Source organism: Aspergillus ambiguus (genome assembly GCF_047715705.1).
Source record: "Aspergillus ambiguus strain CBS 117.58 unplaced genomic scaffold BDV59scaffold_50, whole genome shotgun sequence".
NCBI lineage: Eukaryota > Fungi > Ascomycota > Eurotiomycetes > Eurotiales > Aspergillaceae > Aspergillus > Aspergillus ambiguus.
The window spans coordinates 76,956-96,925 of NW_027395563.1; the positions used below are offsets into that span (position 1 = coordinate 76,956).

The following is a 19,970-nucleotide window of genomic DNA, read 5'->3' on the forward strand; positions in this document are numbered from 1 at the left end:
CTTCCTGCCCAATACTGCGGACGTGGTCCCTTCATTCTTCCCCCATGGAATCAACCTCATTAACTCTCATGTCCACCCTAATCATATTCCCCGTAGATACTTCCCCATTACACAATCTGGTTGGACCCGAAATTGGCCCCCATCTTCACGGGTCGTCTGGCGGAGTCTCCATGCAAGGGTCCATTGACTTTCAGGTGGCTCGTCTCGGATTCTGCAAGGTCGACCGACGCATCGGCGAAGGCCGGATCGAGGTCTGGATCTGGATCGGACGCTGAGTCGATCCGACTATTCGACAGCAACGGACGTAGGAAGTGTTCCCGGCCGAATCACGCCAACCAACTCGATACATCCAATACAGCCAACGAAAATGGTATCATCTAGAGCTAGCAAACAATGTAAAAGATAATCACACCTCGTGCGCCCGGCGCTCCCGCACCACCTCTTCCCGTTTGACCTCTCGTTCCACATCCTCGAGTCGTCCTTCCCATTCCGCCCAGCACTCCCCCGCGCCCACCAACGATACCTCATACCACCGCTGCAACACCCGCGCCGTCCGCACCCGCAGCTCTGCAATCTGCCTCGCTTGTTCGTCCTGCGTCTGCGCCAACCGCTCCAGGCGCGGCTGCAGCTCGATCAGCGCCGCCGAGCTCTGCGCGTCGGGAATGGGCAGGTCGTTCAACGAGGTCAGCCGCGACGCCGTTTCCGGAAAGGCCGACGCGTACGACAAGACCATCGACGCCAGATTCTGCGTCGTCAGGTTCTCGGGGACGCTCTGTGGTGGTGTCGGGCGGAAGAGGTCGGGGAAGCGGTCATCTAATCCGGGGGTTATTCACAGTGGTCCCGGGGAGGACAGGGGAGAACACACGTAGCTGAACGACATCTCGCACGGCGGGGATGCTCTTGCTTAGTTTCTCGAGGTCGCGCTCGAGATGGAGTAGCCGGCGGGAGACGCTGTCGTCTAGGGAGGCGGGCTTTGCGGGCGCGGTGGGAACCCCCGTCCAGTTGGTGTCGCCGGTGAGGAGGTAGGTGAGTCGTCGCAGACGAGCCTCGAGGAGTTCAATGGTGGCTCCGGCTACGGAGTCGTCTTCGAGCGTCATTTTGTGGGGTTGAGGGGATGCTTGATGAGGGGGTTTCTGTCTGTTGCAGGTGGTCGGGGGAGGAATTGCCTGATACCAAACGGGAATGCAAACAGAACCAACTCTTTCACTCCGCACGTGGCGATTTAACCTTCCGCCGGTCCATGGTTACAGAGTCGTTTACCTCAACTCGACTATATCTATCCACATGAAAGATACAAGCCAAGGATCTATATTATAACAATGGGCCACCTATACATCCCTATGGCGATAATTCATCCGCCGCCTTCGCCCGCCGCCTCGCCCAGGTGCTGCAGAACATCCACAACCTTCCAACGCAACCGGTGCTCTGCCTCAACTGCCATCCAACAGGTGAGCGCAATCGCATCATTGAGCTCGTCCTCCCGGGTGAACCCCCGATGGATGTCCTGAACGATGTCTGGCTCGACTCGGATCTCCGGCACCGGCACCAGAGCATTCCCGCTGGCCGCTGGCAGAGCGTAGGTGTGAAGACTGCCGACGAACTGCTTCGATTTATTCGGAGGCCCTCCAGATCGGATCGACCCCGAGAATGACGCCCATCGACTCTTCTCAAAGGTCGCCGCCAGCGCATGATCCGATTTCCGCACCAGCTACATCTCGTCAGCCGCAGTCCCCGGATCCCAGCCTGCTCGATCACTCTTACCTTGAGACTATGCGACCACCCCTTCACGCCTTTCATGAAGCTCGTCGAGAACCTTCTTGTCCCCGTCCACTGATACACCACTCCGTCCAACTCCCACTCGACCCGCCGCTTGAAGACACTCGCCCGCTTCACCCGAATCACTGTGATCCTCCCGACAATCTCCCGCTCACTTAGATCTTCGACCGGATCCTTCGCCCCCGCCCCGAAGATCTTGCGCATCCGGTTCTTTGCCCTGAGTTTCTTGGCCTCTTTGCGCCGTCGCTCATTCTCCAGCGCCTCGCCCACGCCCTCCCCGAGCTGGACCTCGAGCGTCTCCCAGAGGGCGTTGCGGAACGCGCGGCCAATCACCGTAGATTCAGGCGCGTACTTGGGGTTATCTCCGCGATAAAATACTGGCGTCCATTGTGTATGGTGCCGGTGCGGGATGGGGTTGTTCACGAAGTAGCGTGCCGGCGCCGAGTCCGATGGAGCGAAAAGCGCCTTTCGCCCGTTGGCAAGACGCTTGTACAGACGTAGTGTTGTTGCTACCGGCGGCGAGGACTGCGACTGTGGCTCCGGGGTCGCGACAGGGAGGACACCGTCACTGGCCATGGTGATGTTACATGGCTTCTGAGCACGGGAGGTTGTGTGGATCGGCCGCGCATATAAATTCCAGGAGGGCTTTGGTCGCGAGCCAGCAAACACATGTCCTCAAAGGTGAGCTGCAAAGAAAGGAGAATAATACGAGAGCGAGATGGCCTTGAGGCCGATGATCACCTGCGATATTGGGCGGGTTTGGTCAGAATACGAGCTGGTCTGACAGCTCCTTACTCGATTCGGCGGTAGCTGAAGCGCAGCCTCGCCAAAGGGACTAAGCCGTCTCACACTTGCTGATGACTGGAGAATCACGTCAACTAAACACCCCCGCTAACTGCTTACCTCGTTAGCTGGCGTTGACTCTAATTTGCCGCTCCTATCAAGGGTGGAGATTTCGCAACGTGGAGATCTTGTTGGGCGGCGCTTTTCGATGTTTGGCGCCACATACATTGGAGTATGGTGATGGTGAGCTCCTGGAGTAGACTCAAGTAAACTGTAGACATAACGAGGACGGAGGTGCCGTTACATTGGATTTTGTCGACCTGGCTGTGACTTAGGTGTTCCGTACAGCATAGAGAGGTGCCACTCCGGAAATATACTGTATGTTGCGCATGTCTTTCACCTGGACTAGCTATCCGTGGAAAACCCTGGACTCTGTTTAATGCATTTATGCGTTTCTTTCATAACGAGGGACATACGAGTAAATGATAAGTAGATGCTCTGTTTTCTTCAGAATATACGGGATATACGGTGATGATGAAGTGGAAGAGTAGAAGCATGCAACTTATCGTACGGCTCACCAGCATATAATGAGCCAAATGCGTATTGTATCAAACTATCCCTGCGATGGACGCCCTGAGCCGCATGAGATGTTCACCGCACACTTGTACGCATGATTCACCTACCAAGTATCATAGAGACAGCTATTCTCCGAACACGTCACGGAGTATAGTGTGTTGTACTTGATATCAACACCACAAACAGTATGTGCGCATCCAATAGGACAAAATAGGACGAAGGACGGATGAGAAACACCTCTTAACTCCTCTTTCTCGCAGTGTGCCCAGTATACATCGTACTCCGGGGCCATCTACTGAAATATCGCACGACTCATAGACCCGCGCCACCACAACGAAAGCCTCAACGGTCAATTCTCCGACGAATTACAGACATTCGGCACTGAACAATAGCTGGCCGTCATCCCATCGTGCAGAAACAACCCCCAGTCCCTTCCGCACGTGCGTCTGGGGCCGTCCCCACTGGCAGGAATCTCCTATCCTCCATGAGCGGCTATTCTAATTCTTCTCTAACCCTGATATTTGAGCCACCGGTAGCCGCAAAGCAGATGACAGTCTTCTCGTATCCTGGCTCAAGGTGCCCAAGCGATTTGACGAGGACTGCTCTGAGCTTCCCTTGGTTGACGCTGTCCACTCTACCAACAGTCCTCTCCGGAATAATGCGGTTCGGAGCTATGACCCGTGCCCTGATGCCCCAATATAGTGCAGACGGCTGTGCTGCAGGCAGAATAGGTGGCATAGTTCTCATATATTGTGGCCTTGCCATAGTCGAACATGGTGAGAGCCTCTGTGTGCATGAATACATGCTCCTATCTTCTGCAGTCACCTCAGACAAAGGTCATATCCTTTGATACGGTCTTGAGAAATGATTTCAATATCTCTCAGCCTAATCAATTATCTATTTCTTTTTCTTACAACCGTCAGGAACGTTCTTGCCTTTCAGAAGGCCGAATGCAACCAGATAGTCACAAACCGCCTCCTCAACGGGTCCCTATCACCCCACGACGGGATCTTCTACCGCCAAAATGGCACTCCTATGTCCAACCTATCAAATCTCATCCTCACTGTCCCAGGCTGCGTGGACACGTGCGGTGCAGGGGCCAGCTTCTATGAAGATGTCGGCCCTCGTCTCAGCACCTGGCTGATCCCGATCCTCCTCCTCATCGGAAACGCACACATGGCCCGCCTAGGAAGGGAAAAATATCTTGTCATCCTTCACATCCTCGGTGATCCTATTGATAGCATGTGGTCTCTACTCACCAAGGCGGAACTATGGAGTCGCTGCTACTCTCTTGCGCGGACATACAGCCACCAATGGGAGAGGGAAGAAAAGGAGCACTACGAACGGCGAGTCCTCGATGTAGGCACCGTGTACGCCGCCATAGAGGAGCTTGTCGGGTCCGGGACAGACAAGTTCCGATTGCATTTCGAACAGATCCTACGGGAGAAGCGGCCGGACATGAGTCCGGAGCATTTCTACCACGTCACCAAGGAGGTAGCCAACGAGCTGTCCGACAGTCGGTCCGTCGAGCTGCGTCGTGCAGGCCTCGCTGTTGTTTCTTACCTGTACCATATTATCGCAGCATTCGTTGAAGCCATCGGCGGGAAGAGCTCCAGCCCTCCCGGTGGCCGCATCGGCACGAGTCTTCTCATCTCCTGGTTGATACCTCTTGTGCTCGTCAGCAATGCGCTGGGAGGGTACACATCCCGTCGCACCTGTCTGCGCATCATGGAGCGATACGTCAAAACGGTGACGGGACATTCGGTAGAGGACCTTCGGCGGTTTTCAGCGGACAAGAAATCCACCCATTTCCTAGCCGGTCGGCAACAATCCACCATCACGGACTTTTACTCCGCCCAGCAATGGAGCGGCGCAATATACTGTTACCAGCCGCGCAAGAGCCTCGGATTCCGCGGCGGCGACAGGGACAACAGCCCGTGGCTGCTTCTGCTGCTGGCGATGCTGCCGGTGACGCTTGCGACAGTCGTAGCCGTGACCGAGATCGTGGTGACGCCCACAACGGGGTTCGGCTGCCGCAGTCTGATGCTGGTGGTCATGTTCGTCTTGTGGATGGCCAGTGCGTTCATCACCTGGGCGATGTGGGTGACAGGCCTAGCCACGGGCCGATACCACTACGTGCTGACGGTGACGAAGGACGCGCTGATCGGCGTGCCGATGATCCTGATGGTCTTCCTGTCGAGCTGCGGGCTGTTCAACTCCTGCTTCTGCTGGAGTGCGTTCTTCAGCCGGACGGCCGACGCACATGTCGTCCTGGACGACAGTGACGAGCGGGCCTACAACTCGCATACGTTCTACCCCGGGCTCGTGTCCGGGTGTCTCGGTGGGCAGTTCCTGATCGTTCTTTGGATGCTGCGGGTCATTCGCCATGGGTCGACGCTCTTCCGGCGGGATGAGAAACAGAAGCAGGAGGACTGGCTTGCAACTCATGCGCATCGCAAACATCTGACCTTCAGTCCTGGGTCCTCCACACCGGAAACATTGCTGGGACGGGCTCCCGGCTCGCTGAGTCCTGAGGGATGGTCTCCGCGGTCGAAGGTCAGAGCGTCACCTGAGATTACTTTGTCTGTGGAGCTGGATAATGTTGTGTCGAGTGCGGAGCCGTTACTTTTGCCTGAGACCGGCTATCGGTCTCCTCGGAAGTAGCAGATTGATTACTTGTGTTATGATTTATGATTATGTACCATGTCTCTGAGGGTTTCTATGTTTCCGTTTGCCATAATATGGGCTAAAACAAATATAATTCTTCTCGTCCTGTTATAGTCGACCAGTGTGTGTGCCGCGATCTGGTACAGCTCTTGCAATATATTGGTTATCACCGAACAAATGTACAGAGGAGTATTTCTTTCGTGTATACACATCCAAAAAGCCTGTCCGATGTTTCTCTCGCGGATTCTCTTCAGCCCACTATGTCTCTTCCCAGGAAGTAACAGTCGAACCGTAAATCCTCGTCAATATCCATACATAGTCTACAACCTACTCTTCGGTGGCTCCAACGAATTGCTGATAACCGCGTCAACCACAGCACTTGTCCCACCCTGCACCGTTTGGATAGCCTGTTTGAGGACATCTTCCAACTGGGACGCCTCAGCCACCTTCGATGCAAAGATTGTATTGTTAGATGCCGCACGCGCAATCCCGGAGTAGTCCGGTGGCGGGGAGAAGGCGATGTTCAGTTCGTCATTCGACACGCGGGACCCGTGTCCATCGGGGTGAACAAGCATCATTGATGCTCGCGGGGCGTTCCAGCCTGAGTTAAATCAGCATGTGCAATACCAAGATATGAACAGGAAGGTTGACGCTTACCTCGGTTGTTCAACACAATCGTCAAAATCGGGATCTTATATCTCTGCGAAATCCAGTACCCGCTACTAGGGACACTGAACATGAACGTCCCGTCTCCGACAATCTGGATCACCATTTTTCCCTTTCCAAGCCCTCCTGCCAGTTCGTCGGATGCCAGCTTGATTCCTAATGCACCTCCGGTGCTCCAGCCTAGTCCACCCCCACCGCAGTTGATCCAGTGGCCGGGCAGTGTGGCCTGGATATGGTCCGAGACGATTGGGGTGTTGGTGACAACTTCAGTTGCGTAGATTGCGTCTTGGGGAGCTAGCTTGCGCACGAGGCTGCACAGATATGCGGATGTGAATGTGTTGTCCGGGTTGGGCTTTGCGGTTGCTGCAATCGAGGTCAGTAGTTCTTGGTGGGATTGACCAAGAAGTTCCCATCGCACGTTGAACGCGGATGAAAGAGTAACCTGACGCAGCGACGTGTCTTGCATAATATAATCGACGATCTGTCTACAGGCCGTCTCAGCGTCCGCCTTGAATCTCATTTCCGCATCGATGTAGAACACTGGCATCTGCTGCTTGAGTGGGTCGACGTCGATATGGATCACGCGCGCAGTTCGCTGCGGCTTACATCTGGTAGGAATCCAGGGCACATCGCAGTCAAGCACAAGGATTGCATCCGCAGAAGTAATGGCGTCGTGGACGCCGTAGCGACTGCCCAGCCAGCCGCGGTGGTCAGCAGGGAAGCACATGTCGCAGGCTCCCGTGTCGAGAACACGCATGCCCTTGACGGTATTGACGAGGGCTACAAGCGCATCCACAGCCGCATGGTTGCGCCCGCTATACCCTGTGATGCAGAGGGGACGCTGCGCGTTGAGAAGAATCTCGGCAATAGGCTTGAGCGCCTTCTCTGGCAGAGCAGTGGGTTGGGTAGGAGTCCACAGAGTATGGTCGAGCGTGTAAGGCTGGATTTCCTCCTCCATGACTTCACGGGCACCCATCAGGTAGACGGGACCCTTTGGGTCACTAGTTGCAAATTGCAATGCGCGGTTGACCATCTGTTTGATGTTCTTACCTGTCTTGATCTCTCCGCTGTACCGGCAGTATTGACTGACAATTTGTCGCTGATCCGGGACGTCCTGGATCCAGTGGATGAACTCCGTGCGCGAGCCACGCATTTCGCCTTCGATGCTGAAGGGCGACAAGCCAGCGAAAATAAGAACCGGCGCTCGTCCGCAGGAGGCGTTGTGAATAGCTGGTCCCAAGGCCTGCGTGCCGACGTCAACATGGACGATGACACATTGGGGCTTGTTCGTGAGACGAGCGTAGCCGTCCGCCATTGAAAGCGCAACCATCTCACTTGGACAGGTAATTATTCGAGGGAATGAGCCTCGTCTCTCGGTCTGGCCCTTCACGATCGCCTCCATGATGCTGGGGTGGTCAGACCCCAGATTAACAAACACATGAGTTATGCCGGCCTGTATGGCATATTAGCTCTACCCCCAAATTAAAGACTATGTAGCTAACCTCCCATATCGCCTCAAAAAAGGCAAACGATGCAGTGTACCTGCATAACCGTCAATCCAATCATGCAGGAAGCTTTTAGGTTAGTGAGTGAAACGTACATTGTTGCAGCACTTCCAGCAGCTCGACGCACAGAGGACTGCCAAATATCAGATATTTCAACCCAGCTTTATCATTTAGATACTGAAATGGGTATGTGCGGTCTATATATGAGCTCGGGCAAACCCCAATAACGCGGGGAAGTTTCTCGTATGTTTCGGGTGTATCGGTGTTTGTTTCGGGGCTCATACGTACCCCAATTCCGCACTGGCAATGAGAACCCACGGCAGTCAACTGAGCAGACATTACCGATTCACTTGGCTAGACCTTTGAAGTGCGGTTAAATTTCACAGCATGTTTTGGGTGTTTGTTTGCATGACATAGATACGGTTGTATTCTTGTTTTTGAGCCATCTGTGATTTCTGAATTCTGACGCTAGCTGCTTTAAAGTATGCTAATCTTGAGTCCATATATTGAATTCTATAGCAGCACGTCTATCTCATCTGGAGTCAATCCATGAATGCAACGTCGATACCTCTGTAGATTTTGGCATAGTTCTTGACCATACCAGTTGCTATCATACCGGCCAATCAGGACTCATGTACAATCATAACACCTGCTTTCTGTCCTACAGCCGCCCAACCCCAAAGAGACGAACGCCGTCTTAAGTAAAAGTCTTATACTTCATGTTATAGCTTCCCCTCCAAGATGGACGTCCCGGTTGCAGGCAATGTGCCCAGGATATTAGGCACAGGCAGTCTTCGTATCGTGCATGATAAATTTGGACTAGTTGGAGTTGCTGGCTTGCTAGTCAGTACGGGAAATATATATAACCCAATGTATATCGTACAATGTAAAACTTAAATGCGTAAATACACACGTCTGACCATTGCCCCAGTGAACTAAGCTGAGCCTTCTTGGTCCAGCCCTAAAATAGTATCCTTATACCACACCTAGATTAACTCCAGATCGTCACTGACTACACCATGATACCGAGGGCTTACAAACGTCACCAATGCTGCCATGGACTTGCAGATGTTTGTCTTGGCGTCTACAAAATTGTGGAAGGGTAGTTAAATATATCACTCAGAATTCAAACTAAGGTTCTGACTGTTCTGAGTCTTGCCACCCAAGCCCAGTGTCTTTATTATGGAATGATGATTGGTCTCAATAGAAGCTAATGTGTAACACTGTTAGTTCTGAGACTGAAACAGAAATGTAGCATGCGCATCCACAGTCAAGATTGGAGCGCCATACCGGCTGTTGATTCACAGGTAGAGATGAGATACACAGTACCACTGAACATAATAGATGAGCAAATTTGTTCCACTAACAAACTTTGCCAGCGAATCACTCCATCTTAAGTACACACTGAAAGAATATCCCTAAGCCTCGGCCCTGATGTAAGGAATGCCAGTCAGCTTAAACCCTTCACTGTCAAGAACAGGCTTGTTCACAGGCTCAAAGCGATTATGAGGGTCGTCCTTTCCGTCTCTCTTTGCGACATTGGATCCCACATGTTGAGCGTTTGGCCAATGAGTAGTTCCCAGGTACGCTATTGGAGCCGATTAGAACGGTAGCCACACTAACAGTGTCTGGGTGTCTTACATTCGAAAGCATCCTTCTTTTTCTTGAGCTGATCTTGGGTGACATCTTTGACAGGTTGGTAGCATGTGTAGATGCAGAAACGGGGGGTGCTGGCTTCCGGAGACAGATTGTAATGAGGAGTGCGGCTATCCCAGAGAAGCAAATCTCCTGGCTCAGCGCAAATCTTCACCCATTCACAACCATGGTCCTTCAGCCATTGCATTCCCTTCTCGGTAAAGCCGTACCACTCGGGATTCCAAGCTGGGATACGCTCTTCCCAGGCCATTTCCTCGTGGAATTGCTCACTAAGATTATGAGCACCCTTGCAGACAATCAGACCTCCATCTTTAGGTCCATTTGGAAGGATGTTGACCAGGCCCTGCATGAGCCGGAAACCAGGCTTCGCGGGATCTTGATCCTGATGAGGCCAGGGTTTGTTAGGAGGGAGATCAGTACGATTGGGAAATGCGAAGTTGATCGCATCAAAAGATACTATAAGATCCTTCTCTCCGTACACCTTCTGGAAGACATTGATCACGCCCGGCTCGGTACGGATTCTCCATGCGAAGTCTTCATGCGTCACGGCGTAGTTTAGACACATGCCTTTCTCGTTGATCACGGGAAGTTTGTCCTTGTGAATGGTTGGGGGATCATTCCGGTCAAATCCAAGACCACTGCATTCATGGTTAGCCTGAGCCAAACTCTTCGGCCGATTAAGGGTGCTAAGATTACTTACAAATTCTCCAACCAGGTGAGCATGGCTTCGCCGCAAGCCTCGGCACGCTCTCTAGGCACAGCGCCCTTAACGACAGCGAATCCATCGCGCTGTAAGTCAATCTGCCATTGCTCAAGATTTTCGTCGGTCATAATCATGATGGACTGCATGGCCTCCGTCTTGGTGGAAGACATAGCTGCAAGGAGAAGTAAGTAAATATTGCGAATCCGATGATACAGAAGAGGGATATCCGTGTTGAATAGCGTCACCAAGAGAAGAGACGAACGGGACTGTTAGGTCGCTTTATGAATTAGAGGATGAGGCAATACACTCGTCCATTCGACTGGGCCTGATCTTGATGTGATTCCGCTACTGGAAGCCCATCGCCACATCATCCGACCTCCACCCCCACATCTTCCGACTCAGCGTCAGCAACAAAAAGGTCCCAAGTTTATCGGTTCCTGCTGATTCTATGAGAATTCTCCAGAAGCATGCTTACCGATTGGCTGTGTGATCTAATATTCAGGCCATCGTCCCTTTGGAACTTAAGCATACTGTATGAGAGAATCACCAATATTTTCCTACATAGCACCACTTGAAGGCACGGTATCGACTTCCGGGATGACTAGACAAAATTTTCGAATTATTATCGTCGGAGGAGGAATTGCAGGCATTGCAGCAGCCATAGCTCTTCGTAAAGAAGGACGCGAGATCCTGGTTCTCGAGAAGTCTCGGATGCTTGGGGAAGTCGGTGCCCTGATTTCGCTGCAGCCAAATGCCTCTAAAATTGCATCTTTATGGAATCTAGACAATATACTAGCTTCGTCGAAACCTGTTGTGGACACAGAGCTCCGCATCCTGGACACCGACAGCAATGTGATCCGACGAATTCCTTCAAACACCGCCATCTACGGTGCTGAACGCGTCGTCTATCATCGGCAGGATCTTCACCTCGCCTTGGTAGAAGCAGCCACATCGATAGACCGACCCGGTGACCCTGTGAAGATTTGGACCTCATCACCTGTTGTACGTTGTGATCCTGTACGGGGATCGATCACTTTAAAAAATGGCGAGGAATTGGAGGCCGACTTGGTCGTCGGCGCTGACGGAATTCGAAGCATCGTTCGGGAGAGCGTACTTGAGAAACCCGTTGAATCAATGCCTACTGGGCTATCAGCATATCGGATTCTCATCGATACTAACAAAATTGGAGACCTCCCCGTGTCGAAAGACATCTTCGATATACAGAGACCTGCTACGACCATCGTTATGGGCCATGATTGCCGCGTGGTACTTGGACCCGGGCGAGGCCATGAAACATTAGGGATTGTCGCTTTGCTTCCAGATGACAGACTCAACGAGATTTCCCACGGAGGGTCATGGACATCACAGGGTTCTCTCAATAAGTTATTAGAGAGTTTTGCGAATTTCCCTCCCTGGCTGCTCCAAATATTTCAATCAGCACCAGATATAGGGCTGTGGCAACTACGTGACATTGGCCCTTTGGGTGAGTGGGTGAAAGGCCGGACCATTATTATTGGGGATGCTGCCCATGCCATGCTTCCCACACAAGGACAGGGTGCCAGTCAGAGCTTTGAAGATGCTGAGGCTTTGGGCGCATTTTTTGCGAATGTCACAGATCAGGCTTCTCTCGACACCGTGAACGCAACCCTGAAAGATATTTTTAACGCGCGATATGAGAGAGCCACTTTGATACAACAGTACAGCCGGCAGCAGGCCAAGCCGGCGACGGAGAAAGATTCGAAGATAATAACGCTGAGACCGGACGAGTTTATGGACTATAACTGCCAATATTCAGGCATCAAGGATTGGATTGCAAAGAACGCAAGCGAGTTGTCATGTATCTGAGTCGTTGGAGGGCTGGCTTAGCATGTCATTCGTCATTATCGTTTCCCGGACCATAGAGCGCCGAATAAGAACAGCATTTTGTATCTACGTATTAGTGACGGGCCGAAATAGCCGCTTGAATTTGTGCCAGGTTGTGAACATTGCCCTTTTTACTGCAAAATGTGGGAATAGATCGTCTTGGTGGGAGATGTTTCCGTTTCGGACTATCTTCCGTTTTGATGAGCTGCTACTACCGCGTAAATTGTTTATGGTGTACACCTGTTGGACTTCAGTCCCTCTTTGATCACATTAACGAACTAGGGAGATGGAAAGTCTCTTCCTTGCGTCGTATAGCTCAAGATGTGTCATTGTCCAAGCGCCTCGCTCTTCTGTCCGAGTCAAGGAGGCAGCGGAAAGTCAGGTGTGATTGGAATTTCGTATTCCGTGATCAACATCCACTAAGAGGGCTCATAGAAAAGACATTGGCTATAGGATCTTCCATTCGAGCGGGGATTCTAATTCCTACACATGCCCCGCCCTTAGAGATAGATAGGATTGTGGAGTAAGGCGTGAGGCCTATAAATGATTGCGTGATTCCCCATAGATAGCCAACACGCTATATAAGCTCCGCAGAACTCAGACTTAACCCAAAGCTCGAGTTTGGAGCTGCTTTCATAGTACGTTCGGATAAATTTGTACTGTACCCTGTATATTGTTAACATGCCTTCTCAAATTGCGGACATCTCGCTCCCCTTGCGCAATGCTCCAGACGAGACTCAGTATCCGGCCCCGTTGAAGCCAACAGGTGCCTTGGACAAATTTGCTTTCGAAGAATCAACACCAGCCATTGGTCGCGAATTCCAAAACGTTAACATTGTTGACGATATCTTGAATGCACCAAATGCGGATGATTTAGTGCGGGACCTTGCGATCACAAGTAAAACACCCTTGACCTTCAATCGATCGATCATAAGACTGATATGACATGACTTAGTCTCTCAACGGGGGGTCGTGTTCTTCCGTGCTCAGGAGAACTTGACAGATGAATTGCAAAAGAAGCTGGTCCATCGGCTGGGGCAGTTGTCTGGAAAGCCAGCAGATTCTTCTCTCCATATCCACCCAGTGCTGAATAACACAAGTGAGTTTGGTGTAAATGACGCAGAGGTCAGCACCATCAGCTCGCTTGGTCGGAAGAAAATGCACCGTCATGATCTCCAACCTAACAAACGTCGCTACGACTCGGCACAGTGGCACTCGGATATTCAATTCGAGCCTTATCCGGCTGATTACACGTCTCTTCGGCTGACACAGTTGCCGAGCACAGGTGGTGATACTCTCTGGGCGTCGGGTTACGACCTCTACGAGCGATTTTCGAAACCGTATCAGAAATTCTTTGAGGGACTGACAGCAACATTTATTGGGCTAGGGTTTCTCAAAGCTGCTGAGATGGATCCGGTCAATGTCAGGGTCTATACGGAACCCCGTGGCAACCCTCTGAATATCGGCAAGGATCTAGCCACTGTCCATCCCGTGGTTCGGACAAACCCAGTTACAGGCTGGAAGAGTATATACACTGTTGGGCCTTTCCCCCAGCGCATTAACGAGCTCGAGAAGGCAGAATCAGACGAGCTACTAAAGAAGTTTTATAACACTATCCTCGAAAACCACGACCTTCAGGTGAGGTTTAAGTGGAGAAACAAGCATGATATCGGTAAGTATCCTGGATTCGAACAACTGGCGTTATGAGTTGACAGATATCCTAACCATCTCGCAGCCATCTGGGACAATCGGTGCGCCTTCCACACAGCCACTTTCGACTACGAAGGACTCGGGGAGCGATTTGGGCACCGGGCCGTTGGGATTGGCGAGAGACCGTACTTGGACCTCAACAGCATGTCAAAGTCGGAAGCGTTAGCTGCCGAGGCTGCTTAAAGCCATTACCTCTAGGAAGTGTCAGTACCGACAAAGACAAACATTGTGTAAATAGAGACAGAACCTCAACAGATAAAGAAGAAAAAAAGAATCTCCGGTCAATTGCACACTCACGCTATACCCTGCAGCCCAACAAAAGTTCGTACTGGATATGTCTAGATGCAACCCTGACATGCCTTCTATGTCTGTGAAAGAACTCGGAGAGTGATTCAGGTTTCATAGCCGCTGTTTCGATGAAGGCCCAGAGGTTCCCAGATCAGTGAATGGAAGATGATTACCCATACAGATATGGCGTTGTACGGCGCAACGCTCCTTTATTGCAAGTGATAGCATCGGAGCCGCCTTGTGTGGTTATTGGTGGAAGATATGCAGGGCGAGGCTGTGCAGGGCGTCTCACCCACCTTGTTTTCAACATATGACAGCGCCTCCTTGAGAGTCCTTCCAATACCGAAGCACAGCGAAATGAAATTTCCGCACGTTCTCATTATCACGTCACTGATTTGATACATTATACGGTATGTGATCTCTAGATATAGCTTGATGGTGGGCATGGGACATGCATAGTCTCAACAGAAACCTTGGCCTAGGCTACTATTCTGACTTTTCAACAATGGGATAAATACATCCACCCTTCTCCTCAGCGCGAAAGACTCATGCTTCACTGTTAAAGTTTGATATGTCAAGATACCTTCAACTGTATACGCAATACACAATGCTTCGAGTGGCGTCAGCACTCTGACAAAAAAGAGGAGGTATTGATGGAGATAAGTACAAACCAGGTGCTGGCGTCTTCTAGTTATCACACAGCAGATCCAGATGTTGCTGGCCCCGGTGTAAGCCTTTACCACAGAATATATGGAGCATAGCCCCGTCGCACTACCTATACTGATCCCCCAAGGTCATAATTGGCTTCATGCTAACAGGGATCCTGACATTTCTGGCCTCGTACACGGCTCTCTATCTCCAGAGATTGTCATTGAGGCCTCGTCGGCATGGATTCCTTCGGAAGATTACTCCTCATAATGTATCAGATCCAGTGGAGTACTGGATACGCATCCTAACCACTTTCATTCTCCAACTAAGTGACCAACAACTCGTCACGGGCCTTCTATTACTAGTATGTGGCTATGCCAGATACTGGACATCGTCTGTGGGTTACGGAGCGAACAATCTGTGGACGGTGACCGATATTGTCTGCTACTCCAGCTTTACCCATGCAGCAACGCTTCTATCCCTCAGGCTTTACTTTCAACGACATCACAAACTCGCGACAGGCCGCATCGTGATAATGTATATCATTTATCTCCTATGGCTAATTGTGGCCATCCATATCCTAGATCCAGAAGAGTCCGAAGACCCCAACAAATTACCCTCCACTGCCAGCCGGTTTTGGCATGCCGCAACGATCATTGAGGCGATCGGGATTCTTTGGATATATATCTTCACATGCCTGTCGACTTCCCTCTCAGACGAAGAAGCGGAAATCAGAGGAATTATCGGTCGATGCTCTCATTCACCTCCGGACTTGGACACCATCCAAAGGTGGATCGAACTGCATGCTAACACGACTGGGCCCGTCAAGGATGTACCAACCCGGTGGTGGAAACAACCTTCCTACGTCATAACCAGTTGGCTGATGATGCCTACTGCACTTTGGTACAGTAGGGAATATATCGCCACACATTCCGTAGCAAGGAGATGGTTGCTTTGCTGCGTTGCCGAGGTTTTCTTTCCCTGGCAGACAGCTAGCATATGGCTAGCTATACTGTGGGCATTTAGCCTTGGAGCTCTGATTTACAGTCTCATCCAGAATGGCCTCGCAGCCTCGTGGGGATTCGGTCAATTGCTGCCGCTCTTCATGGTTTTGTTGCCATTTCAGAACCTTATCACTGCGATCACAGGTAAGTCTTCCAGGCCTGACGTGATAGCCTGTTTTTGCCCTCTTTGTGTGGACTGACGGTTCCGCCGGTCTGGTAGACATCGGGGACCAGATAAGAGATTCCAGCTTAACCTGAGATACTCAAACGCGCAGATAGAAGGCTCTACGGCGGTTCACCAGCCATAGGTGATAATAGAGGTAGTCACTCAGTTTGATACAGCCAGTCAGTTGATAGCCATAGACTCAGTGTGCAATAAGCTTTTGTTATCATGGAGCGTTGTTAGTATCCTGTAGACTTTTCCTCGCATCTCACCATACTAAGCTTTGCCTCGCAAAAATGAGTGGGAAAGCATGAGTATCGAGCATTGATTTAGTTCTATTATCGTAAGCATCTAAAAACCTTGATCGTTACTATCCTCGTCATCCTCCATTTCCATGCCCTCTTCTTCGTCAAGACCCTCGAAGCTCATGAATTGCTCGTTCTTAGCATCGGTCTCTTCCTCAACCATGACACCATCTTGTACTTCACAGTCCTGGACCGAGGTCAGCATTGATTGGAATTTCTCATATAAGTCACACGCACCTTAAGAACGGAATTAGCCCCGATCTTGCCATAGCGGCCCACGATACATCCACTAAGCACACACTTGGACTCAATTACAGCGTTATCCATTATAACACAGCGCGTTCTGGTTGGGTTAGCTTCCGTTGAGGGAGAGTGGGTAGAAGAAGGGAACTTACAGACGAGCGCCACTGCAAATCTTCACATTTGTTCCCAGGACACTCTCTTTAATAACACACTTCTCTTCAACAGTGACGTTTGAAGCCAATAGACAATCAGCTTTTGTGACAAGCGAGCGTTGATGGATACCTTCTGGATCCGCAATCTTGCGCTGGTGCGCAAAGGGCGAAGCAGCGGCACGGCCAACATCTTCAACAGATTCCAGCTTGGCGAGGCGTAGCGAGGTAGATAAAAGGACCGCACTGGAATCTACGCGACGGCAAAACTGTGTAGATGGCTTTGTCACGTATGCGAGCAACGGGGGCACGCCCGCCGCTGCACTCTGGGTGGTAGTGGTCATGCCAGAGAGATCTATCTCTTCCTCCAACGTATTACCGTCGTTGCTCCCTTGTTCTTCCCGAGATTCGTCTCGTGCGCCCACAATCTTGTTTATTCCCAGCTTTTCGCCCAACCCACGTTGCCACTCCGCTTTCGCCCAGTACCCAATAAGATCTTCACTCACGGATTCGAACCGTTCCTGGTGTCGCGCGAGATGCTTCACCCACATTGGGAAGATGTACAAGTGGGCATCGCGGTAGCTTGTCAACATCTTGACTGAGGCATGCTTTTCAACTAACGTATGCCGGAGCATAAAACCCTTGTCCTCCTCCATCTGTTCCTTCAATGTATCCATCGGCATCGACATTACCAGCTTTGAGAGATTGTATCGCGAGACCGCCGGAACCTCATCCTGCTCCAACGGGGCCATCGCCACGAAATCCCTCGGCTCCTTCTTGACCTCGTCCTCAATGCCCTTTGCCGGGTAGTATACGCACAATCCTCCGTTCTTCCCGTCGGCCATTGATACCATCCATGATTCCAGCAATTGTTCACCCGGAATGTCACATAGCAGGTCACATGGAAGGAGCAAGAAATTTGTCTTAATACAATCCTGGACTTCTGGCAGGCGGAGTAGTTCGGCGGTTGCCATGGTCATCTGGAGGTCCTTCGGAGCTATGACGGTGGGAGAGGGCGAGGGAAGCGACGTGAGATATGGGTTCTGTTGGAGCGCAGCCTTAAGCGGCGCGAGAGCGGAGGGAGGCGTGACCAGCGTGATATCTAGTCAGTTAGTGACGTCTGCGTAGGCTGATCATCCCAGAAATTGTCGCCACCACCTACCATGTATTCCCGCCCGTTTGCACCATTCGATCACCCAGGTTACCATCGGCTTCAGCGCGATTGGGATAAGAGCCTTGGGGTTCTCTTCTGGGTTGGACGAAATCGTATTCAGACTTTCCCCCGGACCGCAAAGGATAAGGGCCTGGAACCCACTCGCGGGCACCGGAAAACTGGAGTGACCCATTGAAGCTTCGATTGAGAAAGGCTCGATTCCTCAGGCGCAGGCGAATTGTCGGTATGGGACAGTAAGGAGGAGTTATTCCCGAGTCAATTTGAGCCCCGCGGGACGATGGTGGGGTGAAAAGGACGAGTTGGACGTCGGCGGCGGCAGTCGCACAGGATGCTAGGTGATATAGCTGACGCGAACAAGATCCAGATCAGTCGCACAATGGCTCTTATTCTATATCCCTCGCCGTGGAGGCCGCAATGTCGCGAATGCGAAGAGTGGCTTCTTTCTGATAAATAAACCGCGGAGGTTTTTTGGCGGGTAGCACGTGACGATAAGGTGAGTCATATGCAAATTGTACAAATTGTGCAAACATAGTTACCTGCAACAACTCTGTGAAATCGCACCATGTACACGAGTTTATGAAATACCTTGGGATGGGCAGAAGCTTGTAAGATGTTCCTCTATGAAAGGACCACGGGGTCTCTTATATTACTCTGATCATTGAAAGTCATTATCAAGATATACAGCGAAAGACAAGCTTAAACAATGCATACATCCTAAGCCAACTAAACCCAAGGTTGAGCACGCCGTTTCGGCGCAACCGAGACCATCTCCTGCTCTGACGGCGCACCTTGCGTCCTGATCCCCGTAAAAATATATGCAAGCGTGGCAATCACCTCAGGCAGGAACTCCAGCACCACACGGACAGCCAGCGACCCCGTGATGGGATTCAGCGACGCCCTCTGTGTGCACAGCGCAGTAAGGCTGTAGAAGACTCGAATGGCGATAAAGACGAGCGAGAAGGCGATGGCCATAAGAAGCTGTTCACAAAGCATTAACGTGTCATTCCGATACGCGCGAGGGTAAGTACTTACGATTGTCCCCGCCCTCGTGAGCGAGGAATTGCGTCCACGGGGAGCGATAAACGAGAACCCGGTCCAGGCAACCAAAACGGCCCACGAGACTGCCAAAATCGAAATACCTGCCTTGGCGATTTTCTCGGCCTTGTCGATGGGTTGCTCGTGTTTCTGGAGTTTGGCAGAACCGGCAGCTGTTAAGGCCACGCCTGCGACGACGACCATGTGGTAGGCGAGTACGGAGACCCATTCCATCTTCTTATCAAGAGGTTGGATGCGATAGCATCGACTGCTGGATTTAGCAGGGATTCCATTATTGTGGGCCGAGCACTTACGCCTCGTGAAGAATGCCAGCTGTTGCGAGGAGAAGAGGAGAGAGACCGACACTGGAGATGATATTAGCGGCGGCACTGGGGTTGTTGACTGCCAGCGCGCCGCCGATGATACGGAGGGTGCAGAAGAGGAACAGGAAGAGCCACCCTAGAAGGCCGTAGCGACGGTGTCGGACGAGGAGGTAGAGTACTGGAATGGCGAGGACTGCGTAGATGGCGCAGGTAGCGGCAGAGAGGGAGTTGGTCATTGTGCAAGTCAGTTCTGTAGGATTTCACTTCTTTCGTTCTATCTTGACCAAAGAGAATAGAAAAGCAGCGTAAACTGAAGGAAGGGGGAGCGGTAAATAAAGACGAATAAGCCTCCAGATTATCCATGTAGTATGCCCTTGTTGGGTATTATGACTTGTCGATCTGTCAGCCGCTGCGCCACGTTGACGACAGACAAGAAACATATCAAATGTTGGAAAGATCGACACGACCCCAGACTGACACCCCACTCGGCCACAGTTCTCCTCGTATTAAGCATTCTGTGAGAGGCTGGGCATGAGCTTAGCCATTCCTGTGCGAGGCTGGACATGAGCTTGTCCGCTCCCTTGATCGGCCGGAGATAAAAACAGCAGCAGATACGAGGCCATGGCCCCATCGGCAGGGCAGAAGCGAATTGAACTGTGGGGGCCAGAATATAAGGGGAAACAGATGGTAGAAATGCTCAGCCCAACCCCGCACAATCCAGACAACTTTTGCC

The 19,970-nt window shown here is 51.5% G+C and overlaps 10 protein-coding genes across 10 annotated transcripts; 4 read left to right on the forward strand and 6 right to left on the reverse strand.

Annotated features, from left to right (window-relative positions):
• Positions 1–340: 340 nt before the first annotated feature.
• On the reverse strand, positions 341–1,217 carry BDV59DRAFT_134622 (putative nuclear distribution protein RO10). Its single transcript, XM_073687036.1, has 2 exons — positions 866–1,217; positions 341–813 (listed from the first exon to the last, which is right to left on the reverse strand). The coding sequence occupies exons 1-2, from the start codon at positions 1,095–1,097 to the stop codon at positions 407–409; spliced, it is 639 nt and encodes a 212-aa protein (XP_073543571.1). The 5' UTR covers positions 1,098–1,217; the 3' UTR covers positions 341–406.
• A 134-nt stretch (positions 1,218–1,351) lies between these two features.
• Positions 1,352–2,352, reverse strand: BDV59DRAFT_205796 (uncharacterized protein; the record flags this gene model as incomplete). Its single annotated transcript, XM_073694706.1, has 2 exons — positions 1,352–1,708; positions 1,762–2,352. The coding sequence occupies 2 exons, from the start codon at positions 2,350–2,352 to the stop codon at positions 1,352–1,354; spliced, it is 948 nt and encodes a 315-aa protein (XP_073543572.1).
• Positions 2,353–4,170: 1,818 nt separating this feature from the next.
• On the forward strand, positions 4,171–5,799 carry BDV59DRAFT_205797 (uncharacterized protein; the record flags this gene model as incomplete). Its single annotated transcript, XM_073694707.1, has 1 exon — positions 4,171–5,799. The coding sequence occupies one exon, from the start codon at positions 4,171–4,173 to the stop codon at positions 5,797–5,799; it is 1,629 nt and encodes a 542-aa protein (XP_073543573.1).
• A 323-nt stretch (positions 5,800–6,122) lies between these two features.
• On the reverse strand, positions 6,123–8,150 carry BDV59DRAFT_210934 (thiamine pyrophosphate enzyme, N-terminal TPP binding domain-containing protein; the record flags this gene model as incomplete). Its single annotated transcript, XM_073695685.1, has 4 exons — positions 8,069–8,150; positions 7,971–8,010; positions 6,460–7,921; positions 6,123–6,403 (listed from the first exon to the last, which is right to left on the reverse strand). Coding segments are annotated over exons 1-4 (1,785 nt in total). The 5' UTR covers positions 8,071–8,150.
• Positions 8,151–9,391: 1,241 nt separating this feature from the next.
• BDV59DRAFT_196176 (uncharacterized protein) lies at positions 9,392–10,466 on the reverse strand (the record flags this gene model as incomplete). Its single annotated transcript, XM_073692678.1, has 3 exons — positions 9,392–9,561; positions 9,615–10,267; positions 10,330–10,466. The coding sequence occupies 3 exons, from the start codon at positions 10,464–10,466 to the stop codon at positions 9,392–9,394; spliced, it is 960 nt and encodes a 319-aa protein (XP_073543575.1).
• A 315-nt stretch (positions 10,467–10,781) lies between these two features.
• BDV59DRAFT_187852 (uncharacterized protein) lies at positions 10,782–12,316 on the forward strand. The gene has a single exon (XM_073691297.1). The coding sequence runs from the start codon at positions 10,867–10,869 to the stop codon at positions 12,175–12,177; it is 1,311 nt and encodes a 436-aa protein (XP_073543576.1). The 5' UTR covers positions 10,782–10,866; the 3' UTR covers positions 12,178–12,316.
• Positions 12,317–12,814: 498 nt separating this feature from the next.
• On the forward strand, positions 12,815–14,146 carry BDV59DRAFT_187853 (TauD/TfdA dioxygenase family protein). Its single transcript, XM_073691298.1, has 3 exons — positions 12,815–13,093; positions 13,151–13,867; positions 13,931–14,146. Exons 1-3 carry the CDS (start codon positions 12,877–12,879, stop codon positions 14,086–14,088), a joined length of 1,092 nt encoding a protein of 363 aa, XP_073543577.1. The 5' UTR covers positions 12,815–12,876; the 3' UTR covers positions 14,089–14,146.
• A 388-nt stretch (positions 14,147–14,534) lies between these two features.
• Positions 14,535–16,500, forward strand: BDV59DRAFT_134649 (uncharacterized protein). The gene is made up of 3 exons (XM_073687038.1): positions 14,535–14,921; positions 14,987–15,989; positions 16,066–16,500. Exons 1-3 carry the CDS (start codon positions 14,847–14,849, stop codon positions 16,101–16,103), a joined length of 1,116 nt encoding a protein of 371 aa, XP_073543578.1. The 5' UTR covers positions 14,535–14,846; the 3' UTR covers positions 16,104–16,500.
• Positions 16,094–18,397, reverse strand: BDV59DRAFT_134642 (translation initiation factor eIF2B subunit gamma). Its single transcript, XM_073687037.1, has 4 exons — positions 17,868–18,397; positions 16,709–17,807; positions 16,551–16,656; positions 16,094–16,500 (listed from the first exon to the last, which is right to left on the reverse strand). The coding sequence occupies exons 1-4, from the start codon at positions 18,049–18,051 to the stop codon at positions 16,360–16,362; spliced, it is 1,530 nt and encodes a 509-aa protein (XP_073543579.1). The 5' UTR covers positions 18,052–18,397; the 3' UTR covers positions 16,094–16,359.
• A 120-nt stretch (positions 18,398–18,517) lies between these two features.
• On the reverse strand, positions 18,518–19,868 carry BDV59DRAFT_187858 (uncharacterized protein). The gene is made up of 3 exons (XM_073691299.1): positions 19,229–19,868; positions 18,912–19,182; positions 18,518–18,857 (listed from the first exon to the last, which is right to left on the reverse strand). Exons 1-3 carry the CDS (start codon positions 19,471–19,473, stop codon positions 18,603–18,605), a joined length of 771 nt encoding a protein of 256 aa, XP_073543580.1. The 5' UTR covers positions 19,474–19,868; the 3' UTR covers positions 18,518–18,602.
• Between the last annotated feature and the right edge of the window lie 102 nt (positions 19,869–19,970).